The sequence below is a fragment of the Neolamprologus brichardi genome, chromosome 12 (genome assembly GCF_056152115.1).
Source record: "Neolamprologus brichardi isolate AB-2024 chromosome 12, ASM5615211v1, whole genome shotgun sequence".
NCBI lineage: Eukaryota > Metazoa > Chordata > Actinopteri > Cichliformes > Cichlidae > Neolamprologus > Neolamprologus brichardi.
This window is the reverse complement of record NC_142115.1, coordinates 30,213,114-30,234,820: the sequence shown is the minus strand read 5'-3', so window position 1 is coordinate 30,234,820 and position 21,707 is coordinate 30,213,114. Positions and strand designations below refer to the sequence as shown.

At 39.3% G+C, this 21,707-nt stretch overlaps 2 protein-coding genes across 5 annotated transcripts; both read left to right on the top strand.

Annotated features, from left to right (window-relative positions):
• Positions 1 to 1,353: 1,353 nt before the first annotated feature.
• On the top strand, positions 1,354 to 15,727 carry shoc1 (shortage in chiasmata 1). 3 transcript variants are annotated; one of them, XM_087849323.1, is made up of 28 exons: positions 1,354 to 1,597; positions 1,903 to 1,978; positions 2,052 to 2,181; positions 2,546 to 2,636; positions 2,717 to 2,886; positions 2,982 to 3,144; positions 3,227 to 3,341; positions 3,407 to 3,548; positions 3,642 to 3,746; positions 3,906 to 4,035; positions 4,294 to 4,388; positions 5,074 to 5,316; positions 5,914 to 6,339; positions 6,857 to 7,042; positions 7,541 to 7,735; positions 7,843 to 7,935; positions 8,310 to 8,491; positions 8,600 to 8,672; positions 8,839 to 8,902; positions 9,271 to 9,446; positions 9,531 to 9,630; positions 11,010 to 11,121; positions 11,891 to 12,012; positions 12,181 to 12,268; positions 12,456 to 12,587; positions 13,171 to 13,299; positions 13,694 to 14,402; positions 15,426 to 15,727. In XM_087849323.1, coding segments are annotated over exons 1-28 (4,335 nt in total). In that variant the 5' UTR covers positions 1,354 to 1,595; the 3' UTR covers positions 15,512 to 15,727. The 3 variants fall into 3 exon arrangements, with proteins under 3 accessions (XP_087705449.1, XP_087705448.1, XP_087705447.1); XM_087849322.1 differs by having other exon boundaries at positions 1,355 to 1,597; positions 8,851 to 8,902; positions 13,171 to 13,320; XM_087849321.1 differs by having other exon boundaries at positions 1,356 to 1,597; positions 13,171 to 13,320.
• A 3,628-nt stretch (positions 15,728 to 19,355) lies between these two features.
• Positions 19,356 to 21,327, top strand: tal2 (T-cell acute lymphocytic leukemia 2). Of its 2 annotated transcripts, none has more exons than XM_006803826.3 (2): positions 19,356 to 19,563; positions 20,144 to 21,327. In XM_006803826.3, the coding sequence occupies exon 2, from the start codon at positions 20,158 to 20,160 to the stop codon at positions 20,494 to 20,496; it is 339 nt and encodes a 112-aa protein (XP_006803889.1). In that variant the 5' UTR covers positions 19,356 to 19,563; positions 20,144 to 20,157; the 3' UTR covers positions 20,497 to 21,327. The 2 variants fall into 2 exon arrangements, with proteins under 2 accessions (XP_006803889.1, XP_006803888.1); XM_006803825.3 differs by having other exon boundaries at positions 19,359 to 19,569.
• The last annotated feature ends 380 nt before the right edge of the window (positions 21,328 to 21,707 follow it).

The following is a 21,707-nucleotide window of genomic DNA, read 5'->3' as shown; positions in this document are numbered from 1 at the left end:
TAGAAAACTATGATATTTACTAGTTTCTATAATTATAATACAGTTGATTCTAACTAGAAATTATATAAATACTCGTGCCTTATATTAAGGTTGTTTATATTCATCTGTTTATTGTATGTTTTACATCATGGAGGAACATTCACTTCATTCTGTGAATACCTGAGGCAGTAATCCAGAAATCGAGACAAACTCCAGCTCACATTTAGTGCAGTTTCATGTCAGTGTGAATTTTCTGTATGTTATCACTCCTGTGAGAAAGCACACATCGGCAGAATCTGCTGTCTTAAAGCGAAGCCTGTAAAGCATGCTGGTATTTTGTCACCTTGATGAGAAACTAGTGAACCCCAGACATAGACCTTTAAGCGTTTAATAACTTTTAGTTCATCCAATCAGGATACACAGAAGAATTACAGGGTCACAGAAGAGACAACACAAAGATAAAACTGTCAACACCCATTTTTTTCTAATGAGGGGAAAGATAATAGAGAGGATGGAAACACCTTGCTGTTTGTTTCACTTTCTTTTCTTTTCTTCTCTTTCTTTTCTGTTCTGTAAGATTGAAAATCATCACATGTTTGGAAACTGAAAAACGGAGGGCCCATATCTTGTAGGCATATAGAAGAATTGGATTGGTAATTGTACTTCCTTGAATGATGTTGCTGGTGAAGAGCGCCCTCCTGTGGTGAAAAGTAGAGTGTCCATGCAATTGAAAAGCAGAAAACACAGAAGCCATTTAGTTCATTATTACACTATAACTATTATTGTGTCGATTTGTATGGGAAATTGCAACCCAGTTTTTCCATATTTAATATAGAAACAATTTGTATTGTGCCACAACATGGCACATTAACACAAATACTGTGTCTGGAAAATAATGAATAAATAGCTAAGAAATATGTATTACAGTGAGCTTTATTTATGGTTATCTGTGATTTAAGTGATTAAAATTAGTCCATAGTCAACATCTTAGTTGATGTTATCCGTGGTGGACTGGCTTTATACAGGAATAAATAATGTATGACTTTTAAATTTACCTTTTATTTTGTTCAGTCTATGGGGGGATTTAAAGGAGCGTTTTGACACATAAATGTGTGTTTCTGCCATAATGAGACCTGTAGGCACTGACCCAAACTGAAATCTGGTGACATCCTGACATAGAAATGCTTCGTCACCAAGAAGAAAGGAAGGACTCGTAGACCATTATGCTGCAGAAACGAGTTCCTTACCAGACCAAAAACATTTATTCTAGCGCCTCTGATGGCCTATGTTAGGTATCACATTGCCAGCCACACAACCACAGAAAAAAACGTTGGCCAGCGTCCATTAAATATTTGTGTCCATGGGTCCATAACTTCAGTGGAGGCTTTTCCAGGATTTACAAAGAGCTTGTTGGGGTCCCAGAAATATTTTAGGTTTTCTCATTTTTTTAGGCAAATACTAGCCAAATATTTTTTTTCAAAGGCAGATCCTAGCTTTACTGGTCATATGCCTCAGAGCGCATGCGTGACGGTTTCACCTTTTGTTGACCTGTTAATGCATCCTGAATAAACAATCTTGGACACTACAGCCGCGCAACACTAAAACTTAATTACATTATGTACGTTTGCTGTTACTGAAACACACAGTGCTCTTATTTACATTTTTTTTTGTCAGCTTTCCATATTTAAAGCTTTCAATTTAGAGTTAAAATGTGTAAAAAAAAAAAGTCTTACCTTGCCTAGCTATAGTACGACACTTGCTAGCTAAGCAAGCTAATAAACTTGAAAGATTTCCATGTGAAAGTTATTTTTATCCGTTTACATAAATATATTTGTTTATAGCGAGAGACTAAGTTAGTTGGTGTGATGTAAGATACTGAGGTACAGACATGTTACCTGTAACTCCGCTTCTTTGTGTGCACAGGCCAGAAAAGGACAACTCTCCCCAGACGGAAGTCTTCCCTGCTATCAGATATAAAGCTCTTGACTATGTTTTTGAGGTGAGCTTGTTCGTTTTACCCGGAGTATTTCTCTAAAAGCTTGTTGTTCTGATTCTTTTTATGTTTATTTCAGGCCAGCACCAGTCTGAAAGTCATGATGAACCTGCTGGCTCTACCAACACCTTACCTGACAAGTGCCAGTGACCTGTATCCACATAGTGGAAAGCTGCTTGAAGACACCTACAGGAAACCGTGGGTCAGAGGTATTTAAAAAAGAAAAGAAAAGATCAGTTTGTAGAGCGGGGATGTAAATGGACCAGACTAGTGAAAATCTCATTTCTGTTAGTGCAAAGAAGTTTGACTGCATATTTAATCCTAATATAAGAAAAAGATGTGCAACTTCGATAGTACATTTCAGTTTGTATATATGATAAAGAAATGCTGCTGTAGTTAATGAAATAGCATGACTCTTTGGGCTTTGTAATAAATCAAACTGTAAAATTACTAAAGTAATTTTGAAAGTACTTAAGCAATCATAAAAAACAGTAATAGTGTGTTGATGACACAGGTAATCTTCACATGCCTGCCATATGAGTTAATTTGCTTATATAATTATTCCCTTGACAGGACAGGTGATCTCCACTTGCAGACTTAATGTCGGTGGCTCTCTCCTTGATAATCTGAGAGAAAAAAATCCACCAGTAAATTCAACAGAAAGGTTCTCCCTTTTAAAAACACAATCCATTCACTGAATTTTGTATTTGTGAAGAGATATCATAAATACTTGTTACTTTTCAGATTTGATGTGAAAGATGAGGTGGAGGTGATACCCAGCTCTAATCCTGACTCACTTCAGGATTTAGATGAAGATTTGTATGTTCCCCTTTTAAAAGACTCACAGACTGACGGTCCATGTCAGGAATCGTTTTTTAAGCAGACACCTGACGAGATCACGGATAAGAGTGAAGGTGAACCATTTCTGTATACTACAATAAAGTTGTAATTCTAATCTTCTTAAGGAAATCAGTTATGCTTAGTAAAACATGTTTGTGTTCTGTGAAAGACCTCTTCTTGCCCGAAGAGCTCATTCCAGTCGATCACCTGGCAGAGTTTAAGAGACATTTGCCTACACTGAGAGTCAAGTTGTCCAGATTGAGGATGCTTCCTGTAGCTGACCCGCTGCTGAGCTCATCGGGAAATCCCATCTCAGAAGACAACATGTTCAGGTGCATTTTAAAACCTGCAAATGAACAACCTTTGTGTGTTTATGGCCCCACTAACCATCATGTTAAACCTGTTGGATTGTAGCTGTTTCAAGCACTGTGCATCTTATGAAAAACCGGCAGATGTGGACACCACTAATGTTCAGACATGCGTAGACATTCAAGAGGAGTTTGTTAAACAGCCACTCACGAACGGAGAGGTAACTAATCCTCATAAACATGAGATTATTTGCTCAGTTTATTGTTAACAGTTTTTCCTCTGTAGTTGCTGCTGTTGCCTGCTGTAGTGGAGACTCTTCAGCTAAGCACAGAAAATTTCACAAGGTTTTCAAGCATCTGCAGTCATGTGAATGTTTCCACTGAGCTGATGGACGAGGAGATTCCAGTCCTAGATGTGCTTCAAAAAGGTGACAAAGACCAAAATCCTTTAAGATGAAATGAAAAATATTTTTTAAAAAACATTATTAAAAGATAAACTGATATATTTGACTTTTTGTCAGCTTCCCTTTCAAATCCTTCGGTGGATATTTCCAAGTTTGATGTACCAGATGAGGCCAGTGAAGAAACCAAGATGAATGGAGGCCTGATTGAGTCAGATTTTGCAGGTACAGAGAGCTTAGATAAAAACTGTAACTTGTTGGTTATACTTTTCATCCAATAATAGAGAAATGTACAGAGGCTACATCAGGCACACCATGTCTCTTCGATTGTTTGAGGTGTCTAATTCTCTTTCAATGTAAGTTTTAGTTTACTGTGTCTTTAAGGATGTGCGGTGCTTCCCACCGAAATGGAGCTGGAGTTGACTCTCACCCCGACTCCCCTGAAAAGTCAAACTGACATCTGTCTGTCCACCTCTGAGCTCAAGAAGGAAGAGATGTCTCCTTGTTGCAGAATGTGAGTAATGTCAGGTCGAGCTGCTAACTAAAAAGTTCTCTGATAGTTTTTTTTGTTTGTTTGTTTATTTTCACTGATTTCACATTAACTGAACAAACATGATGCACACATAGAGATGTCATCTGTAAGTCATCTGGATTAACATTTATATTAAGATATAAATTCTTATAAACTGCTACAGCATGATGAGAAAATATGAGTGATTCCCATTTTATGGTAATTGGAGAAGCTTTTGAAACAATAATGATTTTCATCTAGATCTTTGGTGTCGCCGAGAGCTCAGAAAGAGATGAAGGCGGTACTTTGGAAGGCAGAGAAGCACCTAAACTTTGTGGTGGGCTTTCTGTTGTCAGGTAATTTTGTAATTAAAGGAAGACTCCACAAATTTTCCACATTAAATACTCAACACTGATTAACAGTGGAAAAGTGCCAAAGAAACCACTCTTTAGAAACCGCTTTGTTCACTGTGACAGTTTTGCTAAAGCGACTTTGAGGGAATCAGCAGGGGGAACAAAAGCCATTAAGTTTAAATCATATGAGTACACATTTTGTTTTTTTATCTATGCAAAATTTGGGGTGAATCTGCTGCAGCACTTCTGACTAAGAGGACTTTAAAACTCACTGAGGTGCTGCAGTGCTTTGGCATCAATAGTTAAAAGGCTGATGTTTTTGGAGACCACCAGATGTCACTGTGGCCCCAAAACATCTTGGTCTTCAACCACCCATCTGCTTAAACATTTCTGATGGGTTTGCAGCTCTAAATGGAGTCTCAAATTGGATGTAGAGACTTAAAACGTAATGTATCACAATCTAGGGACAGGGGTTGACAAAATGTGACTCTTTACCATGCAGAGAAAGTCAATTCAAATGAATGTTGCTATCATGGAAACTCTGGGGTGCATGTTTTTGTGTCATGATTGGACTTGAAGTGAGTTTTTTGTTTTGTTTTGTTTTTTTGTTTCTAATCTATCACATTTACAGACGTACTGAACACAGAAATCTCTGAACTGTGTCACTAAATTGCTGTATTTCCTACAGAGCCTCAAATGTATGAACCAGCTGTTGACTTCCAGCCTCTGTGGGAAGCCTTAAAAGTTATCAAACTAGAGAAAGAAAGTTTCATAAGCGCTGCTGACAAACTGCAGTCCGAGATGGAGACGGGAGTCCCGCAGTTATCTTTGTGCTGCTGCGACTTCACAGAGAGTATGAAGTCTGATCTTCCTTCCATCAGAGAGGAAACTGGAGAAGACTTAAGTAAACTGCCACCTGAACATGTGGAGGGTGAGTGTTTTTGGTTTTTAGATGTGCATGAGTCCATGTGTAGCTGTATTAAACATATGTTGGTAATTAATTACTAAGGTATCGGTTTACTGACACTTTTCCGCATCCATTTCTTGGAAGCAGCAGTCTGAGTAGAGATACCCAGACTTCACTCTCCCCAGCCACTTCCTCCATCTCTTTCAAGGACACACCAAAATGTTCCCATCTAGCTAAGAGACATAATGTCTCCACATGTACTGGGTCTGCTTGGGCGTTTGCTGGCTAAACATGCCTGAAATATCTCATCTAGGTGGTATCCTGAAAGGATTCTATGCCAGAACCTCCTCTGCTTGCTCCTTTTGATGCAGAGCAGTAATCAGTCTCAGGTTGGGCTCAGACCCCTTTAGGAATTATCTGTGGTGGTTAGTGGTTTGCATGATAGTTTTTGTCCATCACTGTTTTTTGGCAGCTCACCTGCAGCTGATTTAAATGCCAAAATGCCAGTCAAAACCAGGTTAAATTGTTTCAGGTGTTTTGGTTTTTTTTAGTTGAAGTGCAAAAATTATTTATATTAAGTATCATCAGATCTCGTCAATTTTCCTTCTATTCTGGTTTCAGTCGACTCCTTTCTATTGAGCACCACAGCTGAAACTCTTCTCCAAAAGAAAACCACTGTTGATTCATCTCCGAATGCCTCCCAGATGCCTGCGTTCAACACAGTGAATAAAGATGTAAAATCAGCTCCTGTCACCAGCACCAAATATGATATTGGTGGCAAGACGTTTTCAGAAGTTGCAAGCTGGTCTTCAGCTCATAAAAAAGACATCAGCAGACAAGGACATGACTGTCAGATGGAGCTGAGTGCAAACATTTCTGAGGAGGCTGTCGCCTCCACACTGAATACTAGAGATGATGACAGAGGTTTGCTGTTGGCAAGAAATCCACCAGAGCTGGACCTTGACCCCCTGGCCACCTTCATGATGCTTAGGTCTCAGCAGATCGCTCCTGTTTCTGCATCACCTCAGAGCTCAGGCAGCACTGCAGGTACACTATCGTTACTATCTGTTCTTGCATAGTCTGAAGGTGATTTATGCTTTTGCAGCTTTATTTTCTGAACATAAGACCAGAATGTTTGTATCTATTATGTGAAAAATGTAAATGAAGTATTATAACCAAAGTCTCCACAGGAAAACTGTGTGTAGCCACAGATCCCTACACTTCCCACAAAAGAAAACAAAATGCATGAATGCACTGTAAAGCTCTTAGATTCTTCATGTTAGATTCCTCAGTAATCATCATAATTTCTTCAGCTAATCTTTTAATCCCGATAAGTTTATAAACTTCTGCTCATCCAACTCACATAAAGAGGGCATTGTTTCTAAGAAGGCTCAAAAGCTCTCAGGTAAGCTGATTATTTTTTTAATAGTTAAAAACCTCAACAGATCCAATAAATTTACCCTTGACCTGAACTTTCTTGCTATGACTCCAGATGCACGCCTGTAAAAACTAATTTAGCCTAAGGAAAACATGTTTTACCTAAGCTCATCCTTTTATTTATCAGCACGTGAGGTGAACCACCAAGCACTATTATCAGAGCTGCAGCCTTCTCCAGTGCAGAGTCAAACACTGGACGTGAGGCCAGGAAATTCAAACAGAGAGGAAGAACCTGCTAATCAGTGGATGGGTCAACTCAGTGGAAAATCACAGCAAAGACAGGACAGCCAAGTAGTTAAGATCAAACCTACAGGTGCGTCACAAGTTATCAGAGTGAAGTAAAGTAACAAATATCCACACCTTACTTTCACATTTGAGTTTCAGTCAAGTAATTCCACACTTTTAATTCAATTCAATTCAATTCAATTCAATTCAATTTTATTTATATAGCGCCAAATCACAACAAAAGTCGCCTCAAGGCATCAAGACATTTTACAAATGTATCATTAGCAGCAATTATATGGAGACCTGAAAGCCAGGCGCCTCCATAATTTTTTCATAGGGGTGGCCCTAATGGGGCTACTAAAAATATTGGGGTCACAGACCAAAAACAGAATTTCCAATATAGGTTACTTGAAAAATATGACAAAAAGAGAGAGGCCTTGACAGGAGGGACCACATGGGGGGCGAGCAAAGTTTGGGAGTCAGACTGCTTGAGTGCATTTCTCATTGACCAGACTGTAGTAGGGTCTGTTTGGAAAGCATGGTGGTTCAGATGGTGTTTTAAATTAGTGTTTTAAACCCTGTGCAGACAGCCAGCAGCGAGCCTACTGTGAGCTGCTGGCCTTCGCTCAGCCTTGTCTGAGCTCTGCCAGACAGCTGGGGCTCAACTTCCCAGGATGTGGAGACTTCAGCAGCCTGGCACCAGACCAAACTCACTTCCTTCTCAAACAACAGGAGAGAGCACTCTGCAGGGTCCCTGCACAGACTGCAGAACTGATCAAAGGTAGGAAATGCCATGTTAATGTTTTAATTTGCATGTTGTTGTATTAATGTATTAAACCTAGATTTGACAGAAGTAAATTATCTACTCCCTCTCCCACTGTGTTGCAGATCAGGAAGCGCTTTTCAACCTTGCAGCTCTGATTCATGTGCTGGTGACATTTAAGGAGCTGCTGCTGAAGTGCGACCTCAGTACGGGTTTGGGTGAGATGAACTACTATCACACAAGCAGCCAACCTTTAAAGTTTATTAAGTTAGTTCAAAATGCTGCAGTTGTAAAGGTGGGAAAAATCTAACTGTAATAAATTAAAAATTCAAACAGTTAACTGAAAGTAAATTTCATAATTGTGCTATTTTTATTATAACGTAATATGATATTGTTTTTACTTTCATATAAGTAATGACTTTGTCGAACCAGTAGGAGAGAACCTGGGCAAGATACAGAAATACCCCCTGTAAATATTCCAAAAAAGTACAATAGAAATTATGTAATCATGTGGAAGCTGGAATTTCCAAAATCTTAACTTTAGTTTCACTGCCTACACTGAGATTTTTAACCTGCTGTTCCTGGACAACAGAGTACCTGACAAAGGCAGCTAAGGGATGTGCAGAGCAGAGTCTGCAGCAGCTGCTGAAGAGGCTGCACATCATCCTCTACCTCAGTCAGAAAAATCAGGAGTCCAGCCTCAAACTGCAGGAGCTCCAGCACCGGGTGGCTGAGTGGCTGAACAGCAGTAAAGGACAGAACACCACAGATAAAGTCAGTATTCAATCATATACTTCTATAAGCTAAATATGATATTAGTTAAAGTCATAAATCTTTATGTGAAAAACACTTGATAAGAGTTGCTTATTTACCTTTGTGCAGATTCTTGTTATCGTATCAGTTCACTGTGATAGCAGCAGATCAACAATAATCAACAGCTTGAACCAGGTGACAGGTAAGCAGCTCACTGATCATTTCAGTCATTTCAGTCAAAGGTTATTAAACTAAAAAATATTCAAAGAAAAATTAAATGCTGCAAAACATGCAGAAATAAGACAAACAGGTGACTGTCATTGTGTCGTAAAGTTAATTATATTTGTGTTTTTTTGTTGTTGTTTGAGGCGCGACTGCAGTTTGTCCAGAGCAGGACAAGATAAAGCTCAATGGTGCAAGTGTAGTCAGCAGGTAAAAGTGTATCATAGTTCATTCATCTAAGCCTGTGTGATACATTGGTATATAGAGATATGAAGTCATATATAATTACATGATATTGTAGAGACACAATAAAGTTGTGCTTGAGGTCCCATCCCCTGCTTTCCAAGTTATTTTTTTTAAATTAACATACATTCTTTATTTTATTTTATTGTTTCTGAAAGATTTGAGAAGGGTATTTTCAGTTTCAAATGGTAAATAATATCTATTTTATTATTTTATATTTTGACAATAGCAAAATGTATACATCTCATAGCTATATTTTCAGATTAGGAGCCATTCATCACACTGTCTTGCGTATAAGTAAACACGTTGTTGTCACACTTCTATCCTGTTTACAGCATGCATGATAGTGTGTGCGTGGTGGTGTATGAACAGGATATTGGCCCCGACTTCCCCTGGACCTGTTTCTCTCTAGTCGTGGAGTACGACCATCCGGGCCAGTCTCCATGGTCTGCAATCTGTAGGGAGAGGAGCATCAACCACTTAACGTTCAACACCACCGTCTCTGATGCAGGTCAGCTGCCACCAAATTCCACGTATTCATATTATTGTTGATATTTTCGCTTAAATGCTTTTAAATGTGCTTGTTTCCCTAAAGAGAATATCTTGTGGTGCCTGGAGGACAACGTGCCGTATGTGTTGTTTGTGACGGAGGGACTTATTAACTATCCACTGCTACTGCAAACACTCGAGTCAGAGTGAGTTTTCCTCCTCATCCAGACAAGTAAAAACAACTGTGTTCAAATATCGAGTATTATGACCAGCCTTTACATCAGAATAATTTTTAAATGTTTTACATCTGAGTAGCTGAGATTAAAAAATAGTAAAAATAACTAACATCAGGTTACATATTACATAATCTAATATAAGAAGTTTTAATTTAAAGTTAAACAGAAAACTACAGCCAGAATTTAATAACAGTTAAGGCAGAGGAGTGTGTAAGCGCATGAATGAAAAAGGAACAGTGCATCATGGCAAAGCCCCATCAGCCTAAATCCATTGCAGGGTAATTAACCCTTAGACCTACCATAGAACTAAGTCCGCCAGAGTTTATCTTTATATTTTTACATGCAGTAGTGCCATTTTTGAGAGCATTTCAAGTTGCTATACATCAATACAACCGTTATAGCCCAAATTTTAATAATATGTATGCATTAAGTCCATAGTAACTACATAAATTGTAAAGAAATGCAATAAACTACAAAAAAATTGAAAATTGTTTTTGTTTTTTTACATATATTTCTAGTTAAAGAAATTTAAGAGGTTTATCCCTCACAACTGTAAATACAAAAAAGTTGCACAAAATAGTTTCCAACAACAGGAAATTTATTTTGAGTGTCTTCATAGTTTTATTTTTGAAATACACCAATTTTTATATACTGCAGGAAAAACGAAAATAAATATTATAATGCAAATTTGCAAAAACAGCATGTGCATCAAAATAAACTATTTCCAGCAGTGCAATTTGAGTTCTAAGTATCCCAGAAACTATTCAGAAAAGCATAAAGTCAAACATGACTTTTAAAAACACCAGTATAGGCTCGTAAGGCCCCAAAGGTAAAAAACTACATTTTCCGCAAAAATGACGTCACTTCTGGTTTCGGACAGGTAATGGCGGACATGCGATAGAGGACTCAGAGTCACCTGATCAAGCCTATAACTATATGCTTTATCAAAAAGAAAGGCTTTAAGCCTAATGTTGAAAATGGGGGCTGGCCCCACAGAAAAATGAAGACTCTGCCTCCAATTGTACTTTTAAATATCCTTGTAAGCCTTGTAAGTAAGCCAGCAGTCTGAGTGCTGTCGTAGTCATCACAGAGTTTACTCATATCATGGATGGAGGAAACTTATTTTCTAGTTCTGCTGACATCACTTTTGACATTTTAACAGATAATTATAACTCTGACAGCTAAAAATCAATCAATCAATATGCTGTCTCTGCCTTGGACTTTCCTGACCTTCAGACAGCAAAGGCTATTTTTTTTTTTTTTTTTTTTTTTCTTCTTTAGCATTTTTACCTGACCTCCCAGTCCTGACAAGCACCGTTTGATCATTTGATGAAACATGTCTGTCACAGGTTCAATGTGATGGTGCTGGAGAGGAGCCACTGTCCCTCCCTGAAGAGGCTCGGAGGGATCCACAATTACACTCTCATCACAGTGGATGAAAGCACCGCCATCGTCATTCAGGTATTAGGAAACACATAAACACATAAATCATCTTTGTGAGGAAACTTCACATAATACGGTGGTAGCTGTAAATTTTAAAGCACATCTAATAACAGTACACTCCGCGAATGTGGGAAAGGAAACATTTTTCTTTACACATCTCAGGCTCTTCATGGTTTGTAAATGTGTCTGTGATAAAATAAAAATCCGATGTCTGACAGTGTTTTTCAGGGAACTGGTAACATGTGTTTCACTTAGGTATGGAAGCTTTTTTCTAATGCTGAAAAAAATGTACATGGAATTTAAACTGGTAAGTTATTTTGATGAAATTTTTGAGATACTTAACTCAAAATTTTGAGTTTTTAAGTTGGAATTTCAACATGCATAACTCAAATTTTTGACTTACAGACAAAATCAGTGATAAAAGTCTGCTTCCATACTTAGTTTTATGGTTTCAGCTTTTTAAACATCTTGGTTTTAGCCAATTTGTTTTAGATCCTACTCTCACCACTTGACGACCATCTTGATACACTTCTGGGCAGTTATTTTGAAGCATTATGTAACTTTCATTTTAGTCCAATCAGTCCTCATAAAGACAATATACACAGTTAGACTTGTTATGGGGGTGGATTTCATCTGCGTTTAGTCCCAATGCTCTAATGAGTCTCTTAAGTGGAAATGCTGACCAATAAACTCTGCAACAACTTAAAGAAAAACTCACATACTTTTGCTGTGTGTGTGTGTGTGTGTGTGTGTGTGTGTGTGTGTGTGTGTGTGTGTGTGTGTGTAGGAGCAGGATGAACTATATCAAGAGCGAGCCAGTGAGGGAGTGGTGATGAGGCTGACTGCTCTCTCTCTTCAGTACAGCTGCTGCTGGCTCATCCTTCATTGTCCAGAAGGTCAGGGAGGAAGGTGGGTGTCCACATATACTTAACCCTACACCCTCACTTGGAGAGTGTATTTAACTTTGAACCAAGTATTGACCCTAAAACCTGATGATTTTGTCTTCCAAAAGGGTCCTTATTTATCTCCCCTAAACAGTAGCAGTGTATGAGAAGGCTTGATTTTGTGTGTGTGCAGATTTTCCAGTGAGGCCTTCAGCAACTTGGTGCTAGTCTATTCATCTCTGGTGCTATTGAGAATGAAGTCTGAGGATTTGGATGTGAAGGTAGAACATAAGTGGTGCCCCTCTCTGTAACAGATCATTATTATCATTATCATCTTCATTCAAGTCAAATTAATATCCTTTCAGGATATTGAAGACATTTCACCAATATTTTAAACAAAAAGACCAAAAGTAATAAAAAAGAATAAACAACAGTAGGATACAGGCATTTCTATACATCGTCTTGCAGGTGCTGTTAGTGTCAGATGTATTGGAAATAGCAAAGTCCATCAGTCAGATCTGCTTCCACAGCCTGATGTCCAGTGACAGAGACCCTGTCAGCTTCTTGAACAGAGACTGGCTGACTGTGATGCCCTCACAGGTGAAACTCATATCCCCAAATCAAAGCTATTCATACAGAAAGGTCTAGAATAAATTGCGCTATTTTCAGTGATAAATTAAAGCAGTGTTTTGACTCTATTCTTAAGAGCATGTGGATACATTTTTATCTATGGTTAATTATAAGCTGGTCCAGTTGTGATCAAGAGGGATAACTGGACAGCATACAGTTAGAAAATGCAGGTTCTGTGCAGATTTGTTTTTGTATTTCTGTAGTCACATTGCAGAAAACAGTGGTTGGAGACCAAGATCTTTTATTATTAACTGTGATAATTAATACTGATAAATCAGGGGAAAATGCCATCTACATAGACAGAAATTCACAGTAAACAGAATGTTTTTTCATTAACTACTTATACTGAGAGACCAGTCAGGACCTCATAGGTTTGAAACAGAAATTATTCCATAAATGGTTGTGAAGTTTCAAAGAGACAAAAACTAAATGCACCTTTTACAACTGTCTTGTCTGCTGTGTGATTTTATTTTTTTATTTTTTTATGAATCAAAATCTATTACATGTTTTGTCATTGATTGCATTTCTTTTTTTTCCCATTTGCTTCCTTCAGGAAGAAGCATGTTTGTCACAGTTCCCTTGCATTAACCCCCTGGTTGGACAGCTGATGCTGAGCAGAGTGCCATCCTTTGAGTGGCTCCTGGGGGCCTCATTGTGTCAGCTGAAGGAGCTGCTTCCTGAGGTGCCACATAAAGTGCTAAAGGTGATCATGTGCTGTAAATATGTTTGTATTTGGAACACTTGTTTTACAAAAGCTTATTACTTTAGACAGAAGGGAAAGTACAAATTACAATAAAAATAAACAGAGTTCTGGGCGCCGGTTTAGCTCAATGCGTTGAGCAGGTGACCATATGCCATACGGCTAAGAGCAGCCGGCCTGGGTTTGAGTCCGACCCGCGGCCCTTTGCCGCATGTCTTCCCCTCTCTCTGCCCTCGCTTTCCTGTCCTTTCTTCACTGTGTCTATCAAATAAAGCTGAAAAGGTCCCCAAAAATATTTAGAAAATAAATACATAAATAAACCGAGTTGTTAAGAAACTAAATTTGATTTTTTTCCCCCCTTCTCTTCCGAGTTTAGCTCTTCAGTGACACGACCTCCCTGTATCCACTGGCAGTAGATCCAAAAGACCGTCAAACTTTGACCACTGAGACAAACCAACAAAGCAGCCCACAGACTCACACTGGGGATTATGAATGCATGAAGTCCCCCCATCCAGACCTTCTCTGTAGCAACCAGAATACCAGCTTCCTGTTCGAGACTCCACAGGAGAGCTTCTACCCAATATTCGAGGATGGCAACTCAGATTTCAAACTTGACCTGAGTGATACTTTTGGCAGTTCAGATGTTTGTTTCCAGGGAAGTTGGAACATCAATGATCCATGGAGAGAGGATGGGAAGATCTCTGGCTGGAGGAGCATAGCTGGAGCAGTGGGGAGGGTTGTTGAAAGATCAGTCAATGAGTGGACACACAAGACTCCGCTAAACGATTACACCACTTCTTCACACCCTGCTGACAGCCCACTCAAACTGGACTCTACCTTCAGTTACAGTACCAACCTGCAGCAGCCAGCCAGCCCCCAAACGTCCACATACCCTACACTCTACAAGGACTTTAATCCTCCCAGTCAGCACATCACCTACAGTCTTAGCACACCTACAGGTATCCTGTGGGGTCATGATCACGTTGGTGGAGGGATGACATCACTTTCAGCCAACTACGGCTCCAGATGCTGGGCAGGACAGGAGAGGAAGAGGAACAGAGAGGCTGCAGGCTTGATTGGATCAGGTGAAAAATAGAAATAGAAGCTGTTCAGGTCTCTAGCACAATACTAGCTGTTGACACAACCTTTGATTCTATACTTACGTTGCCATGGTTCCCTGTAGTTTTTGTGGAAAATGTCTATGTCTGTAAATACTCATCAAAATCTCTCTGAGCAGCAGTAAAACTGAAAAGTGCCACACAAGCTGCAAATGGAGACCATTTGCCTTCAGAGTAAAAGTTGTTTCAAAAAGGTGGAGTTTTTAAATTGAAAGCGAATGTAGTTTGTATAGTTGACCATTCACAAGATTTACAATGACAGGAAAATGCAACAAAGTATAAAGTACATTGTGCATTCTACACCATGGTCCTCAAACTTGCACAGAGAACAAACAACTTTTATTGTCTGGCATACTAACTTGAATTTTATGCTGGTGATGTGAGCTGAGTCACTTTTACTTCAAGAGTCAATAGTTTCCAAGCCTGAAGACAGCACATCAGGTGAGGAGCAAGACTAGGAGCATGCTCAGAATATTTTTTTAACCTTTTTTCCCCCCTTTTTTAAATTTTTAATATGTAAATACAACTAAAGCAACAACAAAAAAAGTCCACTATATACAGAAAAACAAGACCCCTCTAAATCATGACGAACTATGGCAACGTTCATGCCGTGCTACTCCCGGTGAGACTGTCAGCGTGGAGTTCTGCTGTGACATCCCCAAGTCTCTGAGAAAAAACATTCAGCAATTTTAACTCTCTCGATTTCCTCACAGGTCCTTTATCTACATCGTATAATTAAAAATTTAGTTGAATAGTCACACGAGAACCAGCAAACAAGTATAAGTGCGCATAACAGGAGTTGTGTTGGGTGATCTAATTTATAGATCCCATGTTCAAAGCTGCACGAGAAAATGATCCTGAACAGAGTTTGTGGTTGGAAATGCACATTATAGTCTCCTTTTTCTTATTTCGCAGGTAAAAGTTTAGGTGCTAACATAGCCCATTTGTTCTTACTTTATTTTTTGGTTGTTGTTTTTTTGACATTTGCAGTGTTATCACCATCGAAGAAGGGAAGGCTGAGCTATGAGAGGGTGCCCGGCAGAGGTGATGGACAGACGAGGCTTAAATTGTTTTAGAAAAGAATCGGAGAAGGAATAAAAACATTAAAAGTTCAGTCACGGCATAGTTTGCAGTGGGGTTTTTTTTTTCTTCTCAGATTACATTTTTAGTTTTTCACCTAAAAGTCTACATTTTAAATGTTTATAAGCAATTGTGATTTTATGAATTCCTTTTTTGTCACCAAAAATACTGTTAATGTTTAAAAAAGGAGGAACAGTTAATTTCATTAAAGTTCAAAGCAATATCATATGATTTTTGTATTATTTCAATCTAAAATATTGTTTATTGTATAAATTTGCTTTGCACTTTTTCATATTATAGTATTAGCTATTTTAAGCTGTTTTACAGGGTACACTGCTCCTTTTCTATTTATAATTTAGTTTTAGTTATCTACATGTAATTTATCAAAATTCAAAATTTGTTTGATGATTTTTTTTTTGTAAGTGTCCCTGAAGTTTCCCAGGCTGGTATAGAAGCAGACAATGAATAGTACTAATAACATGGTAGCATTTTAAATTGATTAACGCCTTAAATCTGCTTACAACTACATTATAATGTGTTATAAATGATTATATGTTTAAATACTGCTAAGTAACAAGGAGAAGGTGTTGGCAGGTTCTTCTTACAAAATAAGATTAAGCATAATTATAATTATCTGCACATGTTTGCTGTGCCCCCTCCCCATTCTGAGCATGCTCAATTGAGGAAAAACAAATTGTGATTTATGGCTGGAGGAATGGGATGGAGGGTGTTTCCCAGTTAACCTGATAAAGTCTCTTTTTAGCAGCTCCAATGGCGGGGCTTCTTTTTTTATATATATAATTTAGTGAAGCAATCCCCTTATCGTGCTCTCTCAGCATGTGGAGAGAGTGCTTATCTTCACGAGCCAGCAGAGTGAAGCCAGCTCCCTCAGGAATGATCCCCAGACAAAGACGACCCCAGGGACATCGACTCCAAGCCTCCCTGCCTCTGGACAGCCATATCAAGCACTGACTACCACCATCAATAACCCACCACTTTCTTTTTTTTAAATGTGTCCCTCTCTCTACGTGTCCGTCTCCCTGGCTGCTGCCTGCTTAGAAGCAGTGGACAAACAAAGAGAGAAATGGTTTGTTTTTTTTAATGGCACTGGAACAAAAGCAGTCAGCAGGGTGGTCAAAGGAGTCCCCCTATGAAGGCGAGGCAAACAGTAGCCTAATGGTGCAGTAATGGTCCCTGACTACACTGGAGCCCTGCACTGAATGGGACAGGAGAGATATTGTGGGAAGGAGCAGGCTGTTTAAACCAAAGCATCCTTTAGTCTGGCTCCTATTTTGGCTTCAGCTGTAAAGGTCACACTGTTATCTTTAATCACAGCCTGCAATTAAGAGTCACCTGTGAGTTTTCTCTTTTAAAGAAGAGATGGAGCCCCAGCAGAAGCACCTTTATAGTTGGATAGTGATTACAGATAAAGGGGGGCTTTTGGGCACAAAAAGCAGCACCTCAAAATGCTGAGTAAAAGGAAAATGACACAAGCGCCATGAAACAAATCAACAAATAAGGATTCGCATGGTAAGAATAAAATTTTCTCAAGTATAAGTAATATGTTGGTATTTGATAATCCAAATGTAGGTTTATCTTGTAGTTTTTCGCCTGGTTCTAGTTTTAATATATAAGGTTTATTACCATTTTCATTATATTCTGGGATTCCTGTTCTTACACAGATTTTTTTAAAAAAACAATCTAAAAAGCTGGTGCTGATTTTTGCACAGGGTTCTTATAACATTATTTTTAAGGCAAATACATTTGAAAATAAAGTGAATTTAAGATTAGGATTCTTTTTTTTTTTATTATTTAAAAAAAAGTGCCTCCTGGAAACAGTTCATGTAATAATAACTGGTCAGTCAGTGATCATCAAGATAACAATTTAGTCATGTGTCAGTTCAAGTCAAGTCACACTTTGACAAACCTTGAATCATTGACTTAGCAATCCACTGCACACATGGTGTCACAGTTGTGCTAAAATTATAATTGTATAAGCTAACATTGTATGAATGTTAGCTTGTATTGAGCGATTTAAATTGTTTAAACTAGTGATGGTGCTGTAGAGGATAACCAAAATGCTACATGAATGTCCATCCGTACAAAATGTGGTTCCAGTCTTCAGTTTTCAGGGTGTTGTCCCACAAAAATGGACCTTTCCAGGTAGACTGAGCCCGATTGAATGTGAACCTTCTGTGTTGCCTTAGTTGATAAAAAATGATAAAGTTTACCACTATATGCCTCCTGATGATTAACAAAAAGGTCTTTAAGGCTAAGCAAAACTAAGCCCCAATCAACAAGGCTGCTTAAAGTTTGCTTTGTTTTACACTTCTGATGAAAACCCCTCACATGATACCAACTGTTGAAATGAGATGGTGCTCGGGTAAAATTAAAAGGAACATTTTTGGTTCAGTGCATCAACTTGCAAGGGACAAACTCCAAAAATAAAACGCCTGATTATGTGGTTTTTGTCAGCTGTTTGAACAACAGCATCAGCAGGACGTATTACGTTATATATACTAGTATACAAAGTTAAAAATGGTAAGTATCCAAACAGCTCAGACTTAATTTACTGTAATTTCTCCGAACTTTGGCTGTGTTGTAACAGTGTAGGAAGAAGTAATGCAATTTGGTCTACTCCTAAAAAAAGATCCAGTGTTTGGGGTCCTTAAGGAGTAGTGAGACGCTATACAAATACAGGCCATTTACCATTTACAACATTTGTTTATATATGAATTCTGCAGTGACTTCTGGCTTAGATTTTCTCTGCAGAACCCCCTGAAAAAACACAAGATGCTGCTTCATTCAGTTGAATTTAATTTACGAGTTTGCCCTCATTCTGCTCCCAGATGATGATGACTTACAGCAGGTACACTCCGCCATCAAACCACCACACAGAGAAGTGAGTCTGCAGACCTGGAGTGGAGGCTGGACAGAGGCAGCGAGCAGCGGCGCCTGGCCTGCAGGTGCAGCCTCTTGGACGTGCAGCGGGGTCTCATGAATGCCCGATTCAGAAAACGGCCCCCATCGGGCCTGTTCTCCAGGCCCGGGGCTAATCCCGGCCCCTAATCGGATTATGTAAATTCCTACTCCACACAGAGACTTTTATGGAAGGCTGCGTCTTTGAAACAACACTTGAAGGGTGTAAAAAGAACAGTGACAATTGGTTAAACTAGATGTGTTTTTCTGTCTGAACGGAGGTTGAAAGTGGGAGGCAGAGGAAGGGGGTGAGATGGGGGAGTGAGGAGTGGCTGCAGAGAGGTGAGTTAGACGCTGTGCTCTCCGTGTTTCCTCTCTAATTTATGTGTGGCCCCTTGGAATGGCTCAACAAGATTACCGTAGTCATAACAAAACCCATATTGTCCGACTGTCAATCTGGATATGGTATTTTTACCTTTTGTGGCCCAATCAGGCCGGATTCAAAGCAGAGCAGCCACTGATATCAAGGTCTTTTCCTCGGTGGAGGGGACGGTGGGTTGTCCATGCCTAATGTCAGAGAAGCAGAAAGGAATAAGTGTCCACAGCAGTAAGAGAAGGATCAGAGAGATGAACGTCTCAGTTTCACTTCAATAGGAATTTATTTGTCACCTTTAGCGCTAACCTTCAAGGATTAAATGAGCAATGAATCATAAAAGCAGCACAAATAGTCATTTAAAGAGCTGTTAAATCATAAAAGCTGCAGAAAGGCCCCCACAAAAAAAGACAAATCATTTAAACACAGCAGCATCATAAACACACACACACTTGTTCCAAGTGACAGAAAAAGGAGGAGTTACGTGTTTTAACAATCACACCAACCTCACACAATGCACGCAGCGGCTCCACGACAGCACACGTCAGACAATGGAGCTTGCGCTGCTATAAAAATGTGGGATGCGAGCACTCGGCACTCTCATCCCTCCCTCCTCTCTGGCTCTCCCCTCTCCTCACTAGGAGCTCAGTGAGCATGAGGAGACGCGTCTAAGTGGACCTTCACACTGGTCTCCAGGACACGTCGATGACAAAGGAACCTCTGCCTCTGAGATTTCTGCACATTTCCCACACACAGGTACAGGTGAGACATTTACTTCATTCTCCAGGATTTTCCCTCCTCCGAGGCAATGTTTCCACTTATAGTAGCATAGTAGATATTTAATGTGCTGTAATTTATAGTTGATAGCTGCAGATATTTGTTATCAAAATATTAAGTGCAAAAGAAGTTTAATAAATAGATTCTAACGTAGCTTAAAATACCATCTGTTAATGATTTAAAAGCTTCATCACTTGCAAATGGTAAACACTGCAGAAGAACTTGATGTGTCACTTGTGCAAGCCAAAAAAACTCCTGAATATGCCTTTAAATATGAAGAAAAACACAAAGGCTGCGTATTGCAGAAATAGGTAGCAAATGAATCAATTATGATAAATGCTTTTGTGGGGTTTAAAACAGTTTGCAAATTTCACCATGCTCCTGGTGCCTCCACCTTCCTCCTATCACTCCCCAGCGCTGATGATTTCTTTATTTATTTTAAAGCTTTTATATCCATTTTTTCTGTTTTGCATTGAGTTTGGAATCAAAAACTCAAAATAAACACAAATTACTCTCGTGTCTTGAATTAAGTGGCCTAACGTTGTGTCACTTGTTGCAGCTGAGCTCAGCACCATGACCAGAAAGGTGTTCACCAACACGAGGGAGCGCTGGCGCCAGCACAACGTCAACACTGCCTTTGCAGAGCTCCGCAAGCTCATCCCCACCCATCCTCCGGAGAAGAAGCTGAGCAAGAACGAGATCCTGCGCCTGGCCATGCGCTACATCAACTTCCTAGTCCAGCTGCTGGAGAGTCAGAGCGGCCAGCCGGCCGGCCACTCCCCCACCGCCCTGCTCACCTTTCTCAGAGGCAACATGGAGCAGCTGCACTCCCCTCCTCACCCCTGGGCCCTGACCAGTGACACGGAGGCTCCGTCGCCCGGATCCAGCTGTGACAGCTCTGAGGCCTGGTAGAGCCGCAGCTCATCTAACAGAAGCAACTCTGGAGTGAACTTTTGGACCCTTTCTTTCTTCCCGGGGTTTCTGCTCTGATCTGGTCCTCTGTAAAGACTGTTGTGTGTCTGCCTTCAGGGCAGAGTGTGTGATAGTCAAACGTGGCTGAAAAGTGAGCACCGTCTCTGTGTTGAAGTTATGAAATATAATTTGCAGGTGAAATTGATTTGTGTTCTGCATGGGTGTGTAAAAACCTGGATGTACTATTCCTCTCGTGTCTTTATGTTAATATTCCTTGTTGCCGGCACGCCTTGAACTAATTTAGTTTTGCAGTATCGGGGTGTTTTGCCAACGAGGAAAAATGGAAGGGATTAAGGAATTTCTCATTCCGAGCAAAAGATTGAATAAGGAATTTGAATAGATAATGGTTCAGCCAAGACTGCAAATAATCTCAAAATAACCAAGGGCACTTTTTCCCCACTAGTCGACATGCTACCCCCGTCCTCCGAGAGAAGACTACATGTGACCTTTCTTTTCAATTATCAAGGTTATACTACTTCACAAAAATCAATCCTAAGAAAGCCTCCCCCCCCCCCTTTCTCATCCCTTTCACACAACAGCGTCAGTATTTGTTACTAGTCAGGTTGGATTTTGGCAAAACTGACAATCTTCTTTCAGTAATTGTACACAAATCTCTTCGCTGTGTTTTCACTTGGTGATTTTTTGTACAATACGCATGTCATATAGCCAAAGATGATGATAATAATAATAATAAGTTGATTGTCTCCTGTTAAGAGTGTGCCGATGATCTTCTGATACCTCTTTTGTAAGTTATTTTTGTTTGTTTGTGAATATAAGGTATGTTATTTATTTGAACTATTTATTTAATAAATGATTTGTTACCTTCTGAATTGTTAAGTATGAGTAATTGTTTCACTAAAGTGTTTCAAAGCCCCCAGTAAGCAAATATTGAATCACATAGACATTTTAACCTATTATAGAAAAGGGGATCTGGACTATAGTTTCAGTCTGACATTTACTCCAGGTGCTGATATGAAATCGAATCTTTCAGGATAGTTCAGTAAAAGCAACAATCCTGGTTGAAAAGTAGTTTTTAAATTGTATCGTCGTCTGTGTGACCACTGAAATTAAAGTTTATTCAGATAATGAAACAAATGAACTGCTCAGAGGAGTTACAAAGATTATCCACACTTGAGATCCCTTCCCAGATG